Raw genomic sequence first — 19,734 nt, 5'->3', positions numbered from 1 at the left:
GAGACCATTACTATGGCAGGAGAGTCTAAGATAAACACTAGGGGGTGATATGGAATTTGATGTAAAGATGAAGTAGTCGCTCGCATCGAGCAATCAGATTACGGTTTCTATTTTTCACGACACCTCTATAATGAAAGCTGGAATGTGATTGGTTGTGATCTGGGTTATTATCAGTGATAATAGCTTCTATTAGCGAAGTGACCTATGCTGATGTGAAATAGCGCAGAGCCGGAGCGGAAAGGACACGCATGCGCAGAACATAACCCCAGTCGCGGTGGCGCGCACGTCTCCCTGTCCATAGCTGTGTGATCTGCGGGGCCGTGCACGTCAGAGACCGAGCTTCATGTAACACCGGGACCGTCCCTGCGAATAAGGCTCCGGAGAGAACTATGAGATTTTCCCTGCTCTGTGGAGCGGACGATGGGGCACATTCCGTGAGGGGAGAAGAGGGCCGTGACGTCACTTCCGACGGGCGGGGTGTCAAGGACTAGATGGTGAGAGCGGCCCCGGTGGACAGTGACTGGAGCACGGTGAGTTCGGGGCTGTGTGCCCCCTCCTCCTTCTCCCTCCCTTCCTCTCTCTCTCTGCCTTCCTCCCTTCTGTGCTGGTGGATTGATGCGGTCTCTGTATGAAGCCGGTGGGCGAGGCCCTGCCTGCGGTAACTATGGGGGCACTGAGGGGATGTCGGGGTGCAGTGTACACGATCTGTCATTACTGCAGGATGGAGTGAGGAAGGGGGCGCAGGGATGTGGCGAGCGCAGTGTGAGAGGTAACAGGTATAGGAGAAGGAGGGGTAACATGATGCAGGGGGATGTATCATACAGAGGATGTGTCGGTATGAGGGGGAGATACAACAGGAGATGTCAGTATGAGGGGAACTCTCTGTATAGTGGGGGATGTGTCAGTATTGGGGGGGGGATTACTGTATACAAGGGGAGGGGTCAGTATGAGAGGGGCTCTCTGTATAGTAATGGATGTGTCAGTATGACGGGGGCTCTCTGTATAGTAGGGGATGTGTTAGCATGAGGGGGGTTCTCTGTATAGTAGTGGATGTGTCAGCATGAGGGGGGTTCTCTGTATAGTAGTGGATGTGTCAGTATGAGAGGGGCTCTCTGTATAGTAGGGGATGTGTCAGTATGAGAGGGGCTCTCTGTATAGTAGGGGATGTGTCAGTATGAGAGGGGCTCTCTGTATAGTAGGGGATGTGTCAGCATGAGGGGGGGGGGGCTCTCTGTATAGTAGGAGATGTGTCAGTATGAGAGGGGCTCTCTGTATAGTAGTGGATGTGTCAGTATGAGAGGGGTTCTCTGCATAGTAGGGGATGTGTCAGTATGAGGGGGGGCCTCTCTGTATAGTAGGGGATGTGTCAGTATGAGGGGGGCTCTCTGTATAGTAGGAGATGTGTCAGTATGAGAGGGGCTCTCTGTATAGTAGTGGATGTGTCAGTATGAGAGGGGTTCTCTGCATAGTAGGGGATGTGTCAGCATGGGGGGGGGGGCTCTCTGTATAGTAGGAGATGTGTCAGTATGAGAGGGGCTCTCTGTATAGTAGTGGATGTGTCAGTATGAGAGGGGTTCTCTGCATAGTAGGGGATGTGTCAGTATGAGGGGGGGCCTCTCTGTATAGTAGGAGATGTGTCAGTATGAGAGGGGTTCTCTGTATAGTAGGAGATGTGTCAGTATGAGAGGGGTTCTCTGTATAGTAGGAGATGTGTCAGTATGAGAGGGGCTCTCTATAGTAGGAGATGTGTCAGTATGAGAGGGGCTCTCTGTATAGTAGGGGATGTGTCAGTATGAGAGGGGCTCTCTGTATAGTAGGAGATGTGTCAGTATGAGAGGGGCTCTCTATAGTAGGAGATGTGTCAGTATGAGAGGGGCTCTCTGTATAGTAGGGGATGTGTCAGTATGAGAGGGGTTCTCTGCATAGTAGGGGATGTGTCAGTATGAGGGGGGGATCACTGTATACAAGGGAATGTGTCAGTATGAGAGGGGCTCTCTGTATAGTAGGGGATGTGTCAGTATGAGAGGGGCTCTCTGTATAGTAGGGGATGTGTCAGTATGAGGGGGGGGGCTCTGTATAGTAGGGGATGTGTCAGTATGAGGGGGGGGGGCTCTGTATAGTAGGGGATGTGTCAGTATGAGGGGGGGGGCTCTGTATAGTAGGGGATGTGTCAGTATGAGGGGGGGGCTCTGTATAGTAGTGGATGTGTCAGTATGAGAGGGGTTCTCTGTGTAGTAGGGGATGTGTCAGTATGAGGGGGGGGCTCTCTGTATAGTAGTGGATGTGTCAGTATGAGAGGGGTTCTCTGTATAGTAGGGGATGTGTCAGTTTGAGGGGGGAATCACTGTATACAAGGGGAGGGGTCAGTATGAGAGGGGCTCTCTGTATAGTAGTGGATGTGTCAGTATGAGAGGGGTTCTCTGCATAGTAGGGGATGTGTCAGTATGAGGGGGGGGATCACTGTATACAAGGGGAGGGGTCAGTATGAGAGGGGCTCTCTGTATAGTAGGGGATGTGTCAGTATGAGAGGGGCTCTCTGTATAGTAGTGGATGTGTCAGTATGAGGGGGGGGCCTCTCTGTATAGTAGTGGATATGTCAGTATGAGAGGGGTTCTCTGTGTAGTAGTGGATGTGTCAGTATGAGGGGGGGGGGCCTCTCTGTATAGTAGTGGATGTGTCAGTATGAGAGGGGTTCTCTGTATAGTAGGGGATGTGTCAGTTTGAGGGGGGGGATCACTGTATACAAGGGGAGGGGTCAGTATGAGGGGGGCTCTCTGTATAGTAGTGGATGTGTCAGTATGAGGGGGGGGCCTCTCTGTATAGTAGTGGATATGTCAGTATGAGAGGGGTTCTCTGTGTAGTAGTGGATGTGTCAGTATGAGGGGGGGGCCTCTCTGTATAGTAGTGGATGTGTCAGTATGAGAGGGGTTCTCTGTATAGTAGGGGATGTGTCAGTTTGAGGGGGGGGGGATCACTGTATACAAGGGGAGGGGTCAGTATGAGGGGGGCTCTCTGTATAGTAGGGGATGTGTCAGCATGAGGGGGGGGGGCTCTCTGTATAGTAGGAGATGTGTCAGTATGAGAGGGGCTCTCTGTATAGTAGTGGATGTGTCAGTATGAGAGGGGTTCTCTGCATAGTAGGGGATGTGTCAGTATGAGGGGGGGATCACTGTATACAAGGGGATGTATCAGTATGAGAGGGGCTCTCTGTATAGTAGGGGATGTGTCAGTATGAGAGGGGCTCTCTGTATAGTAGGGGATGTGTCAGTATGAGGGGGGCTCTCTGTATAGTAGGGGATGTGTCAGTATGAGAGGGGCTCTCTGTATAGTAGGGGATGTGTCAGTATGAGGGGGGGGGGCTCTGTATAGTAGTGGATGTGTCAGTATGAGAGGGGTTCTCTGTGTAGTAGGGGATGTGTCAGTATGAGGGGGGGGGGCTCTCTGTATAGTAGTGGATGTGTCAGTATGAGAGGGGTTCTCTGTATAGTAGGGGATGTGTCAGTTTGAGGGGGGGATCACTGTATACAAGGGGAGGGGTCAGTATGAGGGGGGCTCTCTGTATAGTAGGAGATGTGTCAATATGAGAGGGGCTCTCTGTATAGTAGGGGATGTGTCAGTATGAGAGGGGTTCTCTGCATAGTAGGGGATGTGTCAGTATGAGGGGGGGGGGGATCACTGTATACAAGGGGAGGGGTCAGTATGAGAGGGGCTCTCTGTATAGTAGGGGATGTGTCAGTATGAGAGGGGCTCTCTGTATAGTAGGGGATGTGTCAGTATGAGAGGGGCTCTCTGTATAGTAGGGGATGTGTCAGTATGAGAGGGGCTCTCTGTATAGTAGGGGATGTGTCAGTATGAGAGGGGCTCTCTGTATAGTAGGGGATGTGTCAGTATGAGAGGGGCTCTCTGTATAGTAGGGGATGTGTCAGTATGAGAGGGGCTCTCTGTATAGTAGGGGATGTGTCAGTATGAGAGGGGCTCTCTGTATAGTAGTGGATGTGTCAGTATGAGGGGGGGGGGGGCTCTCTGTATAGTAGTGGATGTGTCAGTATGAGGGGGGGGGGCCTCTCTGTATAGTAGTGGATATGTCAGTATGAGAGGGGTTCTCTGTGTAGTAGGGGATGTGTCAGTATGAGGGGGGGGGGCCTCTCTGTATAGTAGTGGATGTGTCAGTATGAGAGGGGTTCTCTGTATAGTAGGGGATGTGTCAGTTTGAGGGGGGGGGATCACTGTATACAAGGGGAGGGGTCAGTATGAGGGGGGCTCTCTGTATAGTAGGGGATGTGTCAGCATGAGGGGGGGGGCTCTCTGTATAGTAGGAGATGTGTCAGTATGAGAGGGGCTCTCTGTATAGTAGTGGATGTGTCAGTATGAGAGGGGTTCTCTGTGTAGTAGGGGATGTGTCAGTATGAGGGGGGGGATCACTGTATACAAGGGGAGGGGTCAGTATGAGAGGGGTTCTCTGTATAGTAGGGGATGTGTCAGTATGAGAGGGGCTCTCTGTATAGTAGGGGATGTGTCAGTATGAGAGGGGTTCTCTGTGTAGTAGGGGATGTGTCAGTATGAGGGGGGCTCCCTGTATAGTAGGTGATGTGTCAGTATGAGGGGGGGGGCTCTCTGCATACAAGGGGAGCTGTCAGTATGAGGGGGGGGGGGGGGGGTGTCTCTCTGTATACATGGGGAGGTGTCAGTATGAGGAGGATTGTCTGTATACCAGAAGAGGGGGTCAGTATCAGGAGGACTGTCTGTATACAAGGGCATGTGTCAGTATAAGGGGGGGGGGGGGCTCTCTGCATACAAGGGGAGGTGTCAGTATGAGGAAAATTGTCTGTATACAAGGGCATGTGTCAGTATAAGGGGGGGGGGCTCTCTGCATACAAGGGGAGGGGTCAGTATGAGGAGGATTGTCTGTATACAAGGGGAGGGGTCAGTATTAGGAGGATTGTCTGTATACAAGGGGAGCTGTCAGTATGAGGAAAATTGTCTGTATACAAGGGGAGGGGTCAGTATGAGGAGGATTGTCTGTATACAAGGGGAGGGGTCAGTATGAGGAGGATTGTCTGTATACAAGGGGAGGGGGCAGTATGAGGGGGGTTGTCTGTATACAAGGGGAGGGGGCAGTATGAGGGGGGTTGTCTGTATACAAGGGGAGGGGGCAGTATGAGGGGGGTTGTCTGTATACAAGGGGAGGGGGCAGTATGAGGGGGGTTGTCTGTATACAAGGGGAGGGGGCAGTATGAGGAGGATTGTCTGTATACAAGGAGAGTGGTCAGTATGAGGGGGGTTGTCTGTATACAAGGGGAGCTGTCAGTATGAGGAAAATTGTCTGTATACAAGGGGAGGGGTCAGTATGAGGGGGGTCGTCTGTATACAAGGGGAGCTGTTAGTATGAGGAAAATTGTCTGTATACAAGGGCATGTGTCAGTATAAGGGGGGGGCTCTCTGCATACAAGGGGAGGGGTCAGTATGAGGAGGATTGTCTGTATACAAGGGGAGGGGTCAGTATGAGGAGGATTGTCTGTATACAAGGGGATGGGTCAGTATGAGGAGGATTGTCTGTATACAAGGGGAGGGGTCAGTATGAGGAGGATTGTCTGTATACAAGGGGATGGGTCAGTATGAGGAGGATTGTCTGTATACAAGGGGAGGGGTCAGTATGAGGAGGATTGTCTGTATACAAGGGGATGGGTCAGTATGAGGAGGATTGTCTGTATACAAGGGGAGGGGTCAGTATGAGGAGGATTGTCTGTATACAAGGGGAGGGGTCAGTATGAGGAGGATTGTCTGTATACAAGGGGAGGGGTCAGTATGAGGAGGATTGTCTGTATACAAGGGGAGGGGTCAGTATGAGGAGGATTGTCTGTATACAAGGGGAGGGGTCAGTATGAGGAGGATTGTCTGTATACAAGGGGAGGGGTCAGTATGAGGAGGATTGTCTGTATACAAGGGGAGGGGTCAGTATGAGGAGGATTGTCTGTATACAAGGGGAGGGGTCAGTATGAGGAGGATTGTCTGTATACAAGGGGAGGGGTCAGTATGAGGAGGATTGTCTGTATACAAGGGGAGGGGTCAGTATGAGGAGGATTGTCTGTATACAAGGGGAGGGGTCAGTATGAGGAGGATTGTCTGTATACAAGGGGAGGGGTCAGTATGAGGAGGATTGTCTGTATACAAGGGGAGGGGTCAGTATGAGGAGGATTGTCTGTATACAAGGGGAGGGGTCAGTATGAGGAGGATTGTCTGTATACAAGGGGAGGGGTCAGTATGAGGAGGATTGTCTGTATACAAGGGGAGGGGTCAGTATGAGGAGGATTGTCTGTATACAAGGGGAGGGGTCAGTATGAGGGGGTTGTCTGTATACAAGGGGAGGGGTCAGTATGAGGGGGTTGTCTGTATACAAGGGGAGGGGTCAGTAAGAGGGGGTTGTCTGTATACAAGGGGAGGGGTCAGTATGAGGGGGTTGTCTGTATACAAGAGGGGGGTTGTCTGTATACAAGGGGAAGGGTCAGTAAGAGGGGGTTGTCTGTATACAAGGGGAGGGGTCAGTATGAGGGGGGGGTTGTCTGTATACAAGGGGAGGGGTCAGTATGAGGGGGGGGTTGTCTGTATACAAGGGGAGGGGTCAGTATGAGGGGGGTTGTCTGTATACAAGGGGAGGGGTCAGTATGAGGAGGATTGTCTGTATACAAGGGGAGGGGTCAGTATGAGGGGGGGTTTTCTGTATACAAGGGGAGGGGTCAGTATGAGGGGGGTTGTCTGTATACAAGGGGAGGGGTCAGTATGAGGGGGGTTGTCTGTATACAAGGGGAGGGGGCACTATGAGGGGGTTGTCTGTATACAAGGGGAGGGGGCAGTATGAGGGGGGTTGTCTGTATACAAGGGGAGGGGGCAGTATGAGGGGGGTTGTCTGTATACAAGGGGAGGGGGCAGTATGAGGGGGTTGTCTGTATACAAGGGGAGGGGGCAGTATGAGGAGGATTGTCTGTATACAAGGGGAGGGGGCAGTATGAGGAGGATTGTCTGTATACAAGGGGAGGGGGCAGTATGAGGAGGATTGTCTGTATACAAGGGGAGGGGTCAGTAAGAGGGGGTTGTCTGTATACAAGGGGAGGGGTCAGTAAGAGGGGGTTGTCTGTATACAAGGGGAGGGGTCAGTAAGAGGGGGTTGTCTGTATACAAGGGGAGGGGTCAGTATGAGGAGGATTGTCTGTATACAAGGGGAGGGGTCAGTATGAGGGGGGTTGTCTGTATACAAGGGGAGGGGGCACTATGAGGGGGTTGTCTGTATACAAGGGGAGGGGGCAGTATGAGGGGGGTTGTCTGTATACAAGGGGAGGGGGCAGTATGAGGGGGGTTGTCTGTATACAAGGGGAGGGAGCAGTATGAGGGGGTTGTCTGTATACAAGGGGAGGGGGCAGTATGAGGGGGGTTGTCTGTATACAAGGGGAGGGGTCTCTGTGGGGGGAGGTATTAGTATTGTAGCATGTGCATCAGAGGGAATTTTTAAAGGGGGGATTTGTTAAAATGAGAAATGTTCCAGGATAAGGGGATGTGTCAGTATGATGGGCATGTCTTTTTGGAGGAATATGTATCAGGAATGATTTAGCCAAGAAATTCTCAGTATTTGGCTGTGTGTCCTGTATGAGGAATTTATCGTTCTGAGGTGGGGTGTCAGTAAGAGTGGTGTATAAGCATTGGAGGATGTGTCATTATGAGGGGTTTATTAGGCCGGCGACACATGTGGCGTTTTGAACCCAATTATGGGCCGTTTTTAAGCAGTCTATTAAAAAACGTATCCGTTTTTTTTACCTGTTTTAATTAAGGTAATTGGTATAACAGGTCAAAAACGCATGTAGTTTTTAACGGACTGCTTAAATACGGGCCAAAAATTGGGGGGCTAGAGGATTATCGGTTTTCGAGGGGGCACATGTCAGTCTTTGGACTATATATTGTAAAGGGAACCAGTCAGCAGAAACTGGCCTATTAATTCTCTACCAGAATGTTGTCAGGCAGCTGAACACCTTCTAGATCATGTTTCCTTCATGGCCCAGTGTGGTGGCCTCATCCATAGAATCAGCTTTGAAGTGAGATGTAAATTGTTTGCATAAAGTCAGGGAGGCGGAGAGTTTAACACTGAAGTCAAGCTCTCTCCACCTATGAAGCCTCTTCCTTGTGATTGATATCGTCAACCTCTGGACGCTGGACCATCAATTACATTGAAAGGGGTGTTCTGAGGCAGGCAGAGTTTGACTTCAGTGTTGAACTCTTCTCTCTGCCTTCTTGACTTTATACAAACAATATGCATTTTACATCAAAGTTGATTTTCTGGATGCTGCCTCTGCATTGGGTCATGAAAGAAAAATGGTCTAGAAGCAGTTAAGCCACTCCGCAACATACTGGTAGATGTTTACTAGGCCAATTTCTGATGACGGGTTCCCTTAAATGTTACCTTTTTTATTTTTGCAAGGTATGTGACAGCTGGAGGGGGACATATATATAAGAACTTCTGCAGCAATAACTAGTAGACATCATACATTTTGGATCCTGTTTTGAATAGGATATAATGTTGATGTTGTATCTCTTTAGGAAATAACAAGCTGTGCCGTTAGAAATTAGACCATATCCTCAAATTTTTGGGCTGTATCCAGAATGGCATCTTTAGCTGTTATCAGCTGTAACTGTATGAACGTTGTGGGAGGTAGGAGCGCATATGAGTATGGAGGGGCTTAGGTAGTGGGTGCCAGCATTGTCATAGATGGGAAACAAGCAAGTTTTATAACTAAATCATCCCCCAATAGTTGTTTACAAAATTAAATTAAATCAGACTTTGTTTGCAATCCCCTAGTGATGTTAACACAATAAATAACATTTTTGACCCTTTAATTCACAACTTACTCAGTTTTATTGCTGTTTAGCTCCTATCACTCCTTAGGCTGGTCAGTGCAAAATTCCATGGTGTCGACGAGGACTCTAAGCAGACACATTAGGATCTATCTAGCTCTGTGAGCTGACAATGTTGTTTATATACACTTTCATTTATCTTCTGAACATTGTACTAGTATCTGACACCTAGAGAGATGAGACAGATCAGAGGTGATTAGATCCATTAGATGCCTATTGCACATAATGACACAGTCAGCTCTGCTATTTCATAGCACAGTAGATCTGCACACTTCACTTATCGGTCTTGCACCTAAAACTGACATGACGGCAACAATGTCTCAACTTCTGGGGCGTAAGGCTGCATTCACACATTGAACCGAGTTTTGAACCGGTTCGGTTTGGTGCAAGGAGCATGCTTGTCTTCTGAGAGGGAGTGTGCAGGAAGGAGCGCTCTGTAGTTTATTTAGGTGATCTGCTTTTGTGGGATTATGGAGGAAGAAGAGTGAGCGGGGGCTCTTTTGCTTTTGTGGGAAGACACAGGTTATTTACGGAATGGGTGGTATTTAAGAATGACGTCTCTTGCATTTGTGAGGGGGAGGGGTAATTAAAGGGTCTCCATACACATTGTAAAGGAGGTTTAGCGACAGTACTGTGCCATGTCAGAGCTGTAACCAGTTGAATGCACCTCTGAAATACATTGTCCTTATTAAAATAAAGAACTTTATTCATTTCTTCATATAGCAGATTTGTTGCAGTTCTAAGGTCCCAATAAACCATATAATGTGTGATTTAGCAACCACTGTAGTTTGAAGCTTTAGTGAAACATTACATCTATTTGTTGTAGCCAGCATATCCAGCCTCTGTGTAGTATTTCACTATTTCGGCTTTCCTTGGCTCCTGAAAGTCAAAGCGCCTAAATGTGGGGTAGTGTATTTTTTTGTTGTTTTTCTACATTTTTAATATATCAGGGGAAATAATGGAAATCCTTTCCATTGTCTACAATCCATTCTTGGTGTTGGCATTACAGTAGTCCAGTGCACTTCTTCCCGTTATGTAATGATACATGCTCTTACTGATTGCGCTAGAACTAGTCTTGTCTTTTTATCTAATTTTCCACAACCAGATATTTCTGAGAAAGCGTCTGCTGCACAGACTGCAGGTCAGAGCTCTGTGATCACGTTCTGTAAAGTGAACAGGTATTTGGCCCTGCCATTTGTTGGGTTATTGCATCTATACTTATCCCCCAGCCTTTATACTGTAGGCCAGGGGATAAAATGCTCTAGAGTTTTTCTACACTGTTTAGCTCAGAGCTATTTGTCAATCACATGCTCTGTGCTGCAGGGATTGCTGCTGATGTAGAGACCGGATCCATATCTCCGCTTCCTGTCTGCTGTTCTATAAGGAATACTGTACTAATATGGAAAAGTCCATATATCTTTCTGTATTACACAAATAGTTTTAAATTGAACAATGGATAGTTAGGAAATGTGCAATATAACATTACTGCTTACAAGTATTGGTACTATACAGTACCCATGGTTACGAACATGTAAAGCCCAGTTTACATCTGCATCAGGGATTCCTGTAACCCTCTTCTGTAATGGAAGAGCAGGACATACGTCAGGCACGCTGCACGTCACCCCCTCCTCTCTCCGTTGATAATAGAGCATCACAGGTGAAGATAGAGCATGCTCGATCTTATTTGCGGCCATGGTATCGTATGGATACTTGTGCTTGCCGTACCAAGCCCGGCCGCCTATGGGGGTCATATATCTGGCCGCAAATTTTCAGCCCGATGTATGCCCCTCGTACGTCCATGTGAATACACCTTTAGGGAATGATACAGTCCAGGATAGTGTCTTGTGCTGGATTATATTCTTTTTAGTATCCGGGATTACAAACGATAGTACTGTATAGGATGCACTATTGCATGGAATGCTACATTGCAAGGAATAATACCATATAGATATGTACCTTCCAATGCCATGTTCTCTGTGACTAGTCACTTGTCCCCTGGGAGTAGCTATAGAGGTGCAGGGGGCATCACTAGGCCGGGTGATGGGCGTTTCATGTATTTGAAAGGGACACACGGAGGATTGTTTTCCCGAGGGTAGGGGGGACTGCTCCTCTATAGCCACTCCCAGGGGACAATTGTCTAGTCACAGAGCACATGGAAGGTACTATAGTACAAAGTACTATATAACATAAACTGTGGGGACTGGGGAGTGCTAAAAATGTCTCTTGGTGACAAGTTCCCTTTATGTGAAAATGTACCATCTTTCTCCTCGCTGCACTGCCATCCTTTTCCCACGGACTGGTCACAAATTCACCTTTTAGGGAACCCTCTATCACAGTGTAATGGCTCACAAATAAACTACAGCATGTATGAAATCCTCATGTATCGTCTACAGTAGTACAGGAGTAGTGGTACCAAAGTACCAAAATAACCAATGCCAGAGATGACGCCATTCAGATTGGAGAGTGCAGTAAAGGTGAATGGACGAGTGAGCTGTCTGCCCTATACATCTATTTCATACAGGACTGAAGGCCAAGACTCGCCAGTTTAGGAAGAGTGCATTGTCCCTGTAGGTTTTACAGGTCCTGCTTCTTTGCTTCAACACATTTACAGTGAAGTTGTCAGGTGTGTCCGCGGCTTTATTTGAGAGAAACAAATGGGGGAGAGAAGCAGAACTCTGTGAGAAATAGGATTATAGGAGTAAAAGCAGATGGCAGTATTGGAGTCAAACAATGACTATTTTCTGTAAACGTAAGTAAATGAAAAAACGGTTATTGGACCCTGACTAAGCATGGTTTTTCTATGCATTGAGGACTGCAGGAAGATGCTTTTTGGCAGGTTATGGGTTGGACCATTCACAACATTCCTGCAAATGTATTTTGTGTTTCGGGCATCATTTTTTTTGACGTAGGTTTGTATGTGTGTTACAAGTGAATGTTACAAGACGCACTTTGACACCGGTCCCTTCTGAAGAGTCTGGAGACTGCAACCTCCTTTCTTCTGCCTGACCTGTGATTGCTCATGGTGGTCGCCTGTGGCTCACTAGATTAACCTCCTACTACAGCATGCAACGCCCCATATGCTTTTTTCATATCAATTTTTTTAGTGAATATTCCCTGGCCAAATATTCCTAGACAACATTTACAGTTGTGTATGCCAGGGGGTGTATCTTCATAGTTCTGCAGTGTCATTAACTTGCCTAATGCTAGAGCCTGTGACACTAACATAAAGGGGCAGATTCTTCAGACTCTTTCCGTCTTTTGCTCCCCACCTTTAAAATTCCATAACTTTTTTTATTTTTCCTGTGTACAGAGCTGTTTGAGGGCTTGTTTGTAATTTGTAATTTTAGTAATAAATATTCCATTCCCTATACTGGGAAACAGGAAAAAAAATTCCAAATGCATTGAAATAGGTAAAAAAAACCTCACTTTTCTTTTGGGCTCTGTTTACACAGCTCTCACTGTGTTCCAAATTACATGACCACTTTATTCTTTGGGTTGGTACGATCACAGGTGATACCAACTTATATAGGTTTTGTTGTGTTTTAATAGATTTTTTTTTTTTTTTTAAATAACCGTTTGTAGAAAAAAAATCTTAATTTTGGCATATTTTGACAGCGTACTTGTGTAGACCTGGGGCTGTCTTGGGCACAAATCATCGCTCCCTGATGACATCACTGGAAGCGACAATCTGAACTTAAAGCGGTTATCCGGGTTTAAAAATTTTTTTATGGCCGAGCTGGGGAGGGCTATTTAAACACAATAAACATGTACTTACCTCCTCCGGTGCTGCCGCTGTCCCGCGCCGCGGCCGGTCTTCTCCGTGCGCCGGTTTCATTACAAGTTCGCACACAGAGCTTCCGGCCGGCCGGATGCTCCCATGCGCACCATCTCCCATCGCTTACAACGCTGAGAGATAGGGACGGATGGGAGGAACCGTACACATCGCGGACCGGAAGCTCCCTGTGCGCGGCTTCCGTGCCCCTGTAAACAAACAGGGGCACGGATCGAAGGGACCGCGGCGCGGGACATCGCCGACGCCGGAGGAGGTAAGTACATGTTTATTATGTTTAACTAGCCCTCCCCAGCCCGGCCATAAAAAATTTTTTAAACCCGGATAACCCCTTTAAATAGTGGTTCCCACCACCACTGGCATTTAAATGTGACTGGTGCACCAAAAGGAAATGACCTCAATAAAAGGGGTGCAAGCTCAGTTTAAACAGTTGTGGTCTAAGTTGCAACAGAAATATAAACCAAAAATCTGCAAATGTTAATTGGTGAATGTTGTCGTTTTTTTACGCAAAACTGTGGCAGGTCTGGCGCAGCACTGCCGGCAGATACATCATCAGGTCTAAGCCTCATGAAGTATCCATCATGGCTGCAGAGGGCGGGGCTTTATTATATGCTGGCACGTGGAGCACCAGCGTATGAGGATTCTCCCCATAGAGTCAACTACGCCAGATTTATCATTCAGCATCACACACTTTGATAAGACTGCACTACCTTAGATATACTTCCCCCAAAGAGTGTTTGTCATTTAAAATATTTGTAACTTATCTTAGGTAGAGACAGAGTACACTTCAAATGTCTATGGAAGTAGTTGAGCAGGAGGAACCTGGATACGAGGACCTGCGGCTCTGTAACGGTCATTGTTTTTAGCAGCTTATAGTAATATTCCAGTAGGTTTAAGCAGTACTGAATAAGATAGACTATATGGGGGAGATTTATCATTAGACAGGATTTTGAGCAGTTGTCTATGTGTTAGACTGGCAGGTTCCCAACAGTCGGATTTATAGTCCGGTGTATGTGCCGTGTTAAATGCCTTCTGATGTGTGTGCTTTATGCGAATAGACTGCACCAGTCACACGTATGTTAAACATCTGCTAATTTCTCCCTTTTGCGATGTTTTTGCAGAGGAAATTCTCAGATACCTCAAACATAAAATTGTGCAAGTTTGAGATAAATCTCCCCCGTGTAGTAGCAATGGACCCACATGCATCACCTCCTATGTGGTGTAGTTTTGCGGTTAAATTTGCGTTCTTTTGAAAATTCGCAGTTGATAAATGTGATGTTGCACACTCAGTGGTGTATTTTTTTTCCGCCATCGCGTGAATTCAGAGTTGTGGGGTTTTTTTCTTGCTAAAAAAAAGCCCTGCAAAAACGTTGTTTGCGCAAAAATTTGCGACAATTATACGCCAAGAAGCTTCATAGGACTAATGATAAATCTCCCTCTGTGTCTATCTTCCTCACTGAAAAGTGATCTGAGCATTAGATGCCCATTAATGGGGGAAAGAGGCATAGGGTTATTAAGGTGGAGAGATATCTGGCACCTACATAAATGGACAAAGTTTAATATTTGCCTTATTTTTACTGGATCGGCTACAATTCTACTTATAGGTTTATAGATAATGCGCTTTTTTTTTCTGGTGTAAAAGTAGCCACCTAGAGACCAAAAAAGCACTTTTGTGATCTTTATTGGTCTTGAGTTACATTACGGATCTGTTTAGTATACAAATCGGAAGCTTTTCTGGCATCCAGGCTAAACATAATATGATGTAGACCAAGGGTTATTTAGCAACAACTTCTCTGTTTTTTTTTTTTTTTTTTTTTTATGGGGTCCTCAAGTGGAGGAAGCCCTCATCTATGATGTTGCCGTTCTCAAATAAATTTGATACCAGCATATATCCAACAGGAATATAACAAAAAAACAACAAAGGCAAATACTAACCAGAACCTTGAGAAAAGTACTAGGTCAAACCTGTTATTCCTTTACCATGTCTGTAGTCAGGCGGTAGGTTTCACTCTGATCATAAGGAATTTGAATGGTATGTGATGACCTCACAATGGGGAATGCCCATGGCATACAGTGGCCTCCTGAATGGAGCCGTCACATAATGCACCTTAGCCCCTACATAATGACATCACTCTGAAGGAGTGCACAAGGAATTAATGACACCAACATAGGGTTAATGAATGCATCTTGAATGTAGAGTCTGAAAGAACTGGGAAACTTTGTTAAAAATGTTACATTTGTGAAACTTTAGCCAGTTTGTTTACCTTCTTTTATGGTTTGTCTCCATTAACCCCTTAAGGACACAGGTTTTTTTTCATTCTTTTCAAAAATCCATAACTTATGTGCGTAACAAATTTTTACTTTTCCATGGTGTTATTTATAATTCCATGCCATGTACTGGGAAGCTGAAAAAAAATTACAAATGTAGAAGATTAAAAAAAAAAATGCATGTGAAATGAATGTGTACGAAAAAGAAATTTTTTTTTTTGCCATCTTCTGACGCTAATAACTTTTTCATACTTTGGTGCACTCATTTTGCAAAATGAGCCGACGTTTTCATTGCTACCATTTTGAGGTCTGTGCGACATTTTGATCACTTTTTAATGACATTTTTTAATGTCATGTAAAATGGTGTAAAAGTTGCGTTTTGGGCGCAATTTTACATTATGGAGGTCACCGCCCGCAATAACATTTTGGGACACTGGCAATACCTAATGTGTTTGAGATATATATACCGGCGTATAAGACGACCCCCCCCCCCCTACTTTCCTGTTTAAAATATAGAGTTTAAGATATATTCGCCGTATAAGACTACCCCTTTTCCAACGCATACAAAACACAGGTAAAAATTAAAAAAAAAAACAGATTTGAATTTAACATGGTCCTTTTTTTAATTTAAATTCTTATGACATGCAGGTATATAGCAGGAAAACTGTCGCTCATGAACATAAGGCATACAACAACAACATTACCATTACAGCACAGCCCAGCCCAGTGGTGCACAGCCCAGCCCAGCCCAGTGGTGCACAGCCCAGCCCAGCCCAGTGGTGCACAGCCCAGCCCAGCCCAGCCCAGCCCAGCCCAGCCCAGTGGTGCACAGCCCAGCCCAGCCCAGCCCAGTGGTGCACAGCCCAGCCCAGCCCAGCCCAGCCCAGTGGTGCACAGCCCAGCCCAGCCCAGCCCAGTGGTGCACAGCCCAGCCCAGTGGTGCACAGCCCAGCCCAGTGGTGCACAGCCCAGCCCAGTGGTGCACAGCCCAGCCCAGTGGTGCACAGCCCAGCCCAGTGGTGCACAGCCCAGCCCAGTGGTGCACAGCCCAGCCCAGTGGTGCACAGCCCAGCCCAGTGGTGCACAGCCCAGCCCAGCCCAGTGGTGCACAGCCCAGCCCAGCCCAGTGGTGCACAGCCCAGCCCAGCGGTGCACAGCCCAGCCCAGCCCAGCGGTGCACAGCCCAGCCCAGCCCAGCGGTGCACAGCCCAGCCCAGCCCAGCGGTGCACAGCCCAGCCCAGCCCAGCGGTGCACAGCCCAGCCCAGCGGTGCCCAGCCCAGCCCAGCCCAGCCCAGCGGTGCCCAGCCCAGCCCAGCGGTGCCCAGCCCAGCCCAGCCCAGCGGTGCCCAGCCCAGCCCAGCGGTGCCCAGCCCAGCCCAGCGGTGCCCAGCCCAGCCCAGCGGTGCCCAGCCCAGCCCAGCGGTGCCCAGCCCAGCCCAGCGGTGCCCAGCCCAGCATTTAAAAAAAAAATAAACTTATATACTCACCCTCCGGTGGCCCCAATGTCCGCGCGGCTCGTCTTCAGTGTTCCGCGCCGTCTTCTTTCTTCTGCTGGGCGCCGCCATTGATCTTCCCCGGCAGGCGCCTAGTATGACGCGCCGCTGCTGACGTCATACTAGGCGCCGCCCTGGGGAAAAACATGGCGGCGCCCAGCAAAAGAAAGAAGACGGCGCGGAAGACTGAAGGCGAGTCGCGCAGACATCGGGGCCACCGGAGGGTGAGTATGCGCCCATGCGCCGCTATCTTTTTGAGGCTGCCAGCAGCTTTGCCGGCAGCCATCGCTGTGAAAACACCCACGATCGGTGCTAGCAATATGCAGCAAAGAATTACCGGCTATGGAAAGGGCTCAGCCCGTGAGCCCTCTCCATGCAGCGCGATCCGAGCGCTGCCGTGAACACCGGCGTATAGGACGACCCCAGACAAGACAGAAGATTTTTCTGTCTTCAAAAGTCGTCTTATGCGCCGGAATGAATATATATATATATATATATATATATATATATATATATATATATATATATATATATATATATATATATATATATATATATATATATATATATATATATATATATATATATATATATATATATATATTATTTTTTTTTTTTTTTTTAATACTTGTTATTATGTTTTATATCTGTTCTAGGAAAAAGGGGGGGGGTGATTTGAATTTTTAATATAAACTTTTTACATTTTTTAAACTTTTTACATTTTTTTTTTCTCACTATTTCTTAGACCCTCTAGGGTACATTAACCCTAGATGGTCTGATCGTTCCGAAACCATGCAGCCTCGGGTCTGGAGAAGACCCAAGCTGTGATGGCAACCGATCGCCGTCCCCCAATGTCACTCCCCCGAACGCCAATCTCAAAAAAGATGGCGGCGCCGGCGTCTGCCTGTGAGCCCTCTTCATACACCCTTCATAGCTCTGCAGGGGATATATCCGTCGCAGAGCATGAAGGGTTTAAGTAGGGGGTTTTTGCAGTGCATTATGAGATGCTGTTGTTTGTCCAATGTAAATGCTTACCTTTTGTGTTAAATTAATTGGTCAATATAACAGATCTGCAACAATGTTTTTTTTTTGTCACACCTGCAGATATTAGCCATTGCTATGTAAATGGCGATACGCTCTAAAAAATGTTTCCATACATGTTAAAGGAAACCTGGTGCCACCTTTTTACATATACAGCTAGTGGCAAGTAGAGTCCTATTAACTGATACTAAAAATGGTTTCCCTTACATCCACATAAATCTACCTTATCTTTATTCTAATTGTAGATCCTTGTGTTTCCCAGGATAGTAGATAACTGCTCTTAGCTATTACAAAATAGAATGGGTTAACAAAAAAATATTTTATACGTATCACTCTCTGCTTCTGGGGAGATTTATCAGAAGTGTATTTAAATGAGTGGGTTTAGTTGTAATTTGGGCATTCGGTCTCTAAAAGGTTTGCCATCACTGTCCTATAGTAATCAAAACTCAGAGATCCTATTAATGCCCTGTAGCAAAATAGCAACCAATCAGTTTCTAAATGCTGCAGCTAAAAAATTACATTAAAGTCTCTGGGCTCCATAGATGTAAATAGAACCCTGAGCCCCTGAGGCTCATTTGAATATTTTTTTTGGATAACAGTCTTTGTTGCTTTATAAATCAAGTCTTGTGTGTTTTTTTTTTTTTTTAAAAAGGGCATAAGAAGCTAAAAGAAGAGCGGATCCTGTCAGAGGGGGCACACATCAGTATGTCAGTGTGCTTGGTTTTAGAAATCCTTGTGACGTGTCTTGGAATATTCGCTACACCAGGAGGAAGAGCACATGCTTGCACTACTTCTTGAGTGGTTATATGATTACACCTTTATATAGATGTGAGTGTTTTAATAGTAGTATGCCTTACATAGCGCTGTCTTTGCAGGGCATTATCTTGGTGTCCTGAATAGCTGTGAATAATAATGGCAGTCTATCCCAGACTTGTGAATGAGTGACTGGTTGCTGTTTCCGCCCTGCAGATCAGTACAAGCCTCTAATGAGGGCTCTCTTGTGTTTTTTTTTTGAGTTATTGTACATTCTTGTGGGAACCAGTTTGAATGGGGGAATGGTAAACATCTGTGGAGGCCTTCGGGTAAGCCTCTGAATGTTCGGAGGAAATATGCGGTCATGTGTTCATTCTGTGGTTGATGTCTGTCAGATTTACTAGAATTCACAGATATGACCCCATTGCTCTATGAGGGATAAAATGTCCACTGTTTTGGTTTAATAGATTCAAATTGCATCAAAATGAAACAACGAAGTAATGTAATATTATTTATCATGTGTGCGGTGTATGTGCTGCAGGCCAGTTGGGACAAGCTTGTGGCTGGTTCACATAAAAGGTTGGCACACAGGCCGTTTCTGTGGACGCACAGCTTGGTAACACATTACACACTGATGACACATGGACTGCAAAAACTGACCATGGATCCATTAATGAGTGTTCGGCTCTGCTTTCTTGATATGAAAGTGAAGCCTCCTGTCTTTTACCTCATCAACTAGATAAGTGGTTCTCAACCTTCCTAAGGCTACATGCTTGCGGCTGTATATACGTCCCCCATAGGCCCGTAATGGGCGTACGGAGCCATATGGTGCAGCAACGTACCGCTCCGTACCTGGGGAAAAGAGAGGACATGTCCTATCTTTCCCTGTATTACGGTGCCGTGCACTATGTATCTCTATGGAGAGGGGAGGGGGTCACCCCTCCTCCTCCCCAGCGCGTCGAACGGCCCGGCGGGCATCTATTAGTGTGAAGGAACCCTAATGCTGCGACCCTTTAATACATTGCTCCGTGTTATGGTAACCCACAGCCATAAAATTATTTTTGTTTATCTTGGGGTTTGCACTGGTTGAAGTTAGGGAAATTGTGGTTCAGAAATAATCTTTGTGGCTTTAAAGGGAACCTACCACCACGATGTCCCGGCTGTCTTTAAGAAAACTTTAATCCGCGGATATGTAAATTTTTTTAAGCGTCAGAGTCCCCAGCATCTGCGGCGTTCTACGCATGCGCAGAACGCCGCGTACTTGGACAAGGACGCGCAGCTACGAGGAACTGCGCGCCAAAGATGAAATGGTAGTCAGAGAAAAGAGGCTACTGGGGCGGGGAGTAGCTGCGACTTGTAGCCTCATGTCCGGCTACTCCATGCCCAGTAGCGGCTTAAAAAAATTTACATATCCGCGGATTAAAGTTTTCTTAAAGATAGCCGGGACGTGAGGATTAGCCCAAAAAAGGGCTATCCTCACGTCCCATTC

At 46.9% G+C, this 19,734-nt stretch overlaps 1 protein-coding gene across 3 annotated transcripts in view; it reads left to right on the top strand.

The window, feature by feature from the left end:
• Positions 1 to 248: 248 nt before the first annotated feature.
• Positions 249 to 19,734, top strand: part of GARRE1 (granule associated Rac and RHOG effector 1) — a 68,435-nt gene continuing 48,949 nt past the window's right edge. The window contains exons 1-2 of one of the 3 annotated variants that reach the window (XM_072117258.1): positions 249 to 530; positions 18,145 to 18,320. Coding sequence is in view for 1 of the 3 variants with exons in the window: in XM_072117259.1 (XP_071973360.1) it covers positions 492 to 530 (39 nt within the window). In the remaining 2 variants the exon portion in view is untranslated. The remainder of the gene's footprint in view (positions 531 to 18,144; positions 18,321 to 19,734) is intronic. The other 2 variants (XM_072117257.1, XM_072117259.1) reach the window with 2 other exon arrangements.

The sequence above is a fragment of the Engystomops pustulosus genome, chromosome 7 (genome assembly GCF_040894005.1).
Source record: "Engystomops pustulosus chromosome 7, aEngPut4.maternal, whole genome shotgun sequence".
NCBI classification, from domain to species: Eukaryota; Metazoa; Chordata; class Amphibia; order Anura; family Leptodactylidae; genus Engystomops; species Engystomops pustulosus.
This window is presented reverse-complemented; position numbering and strand designations above follow the sequence as displayed.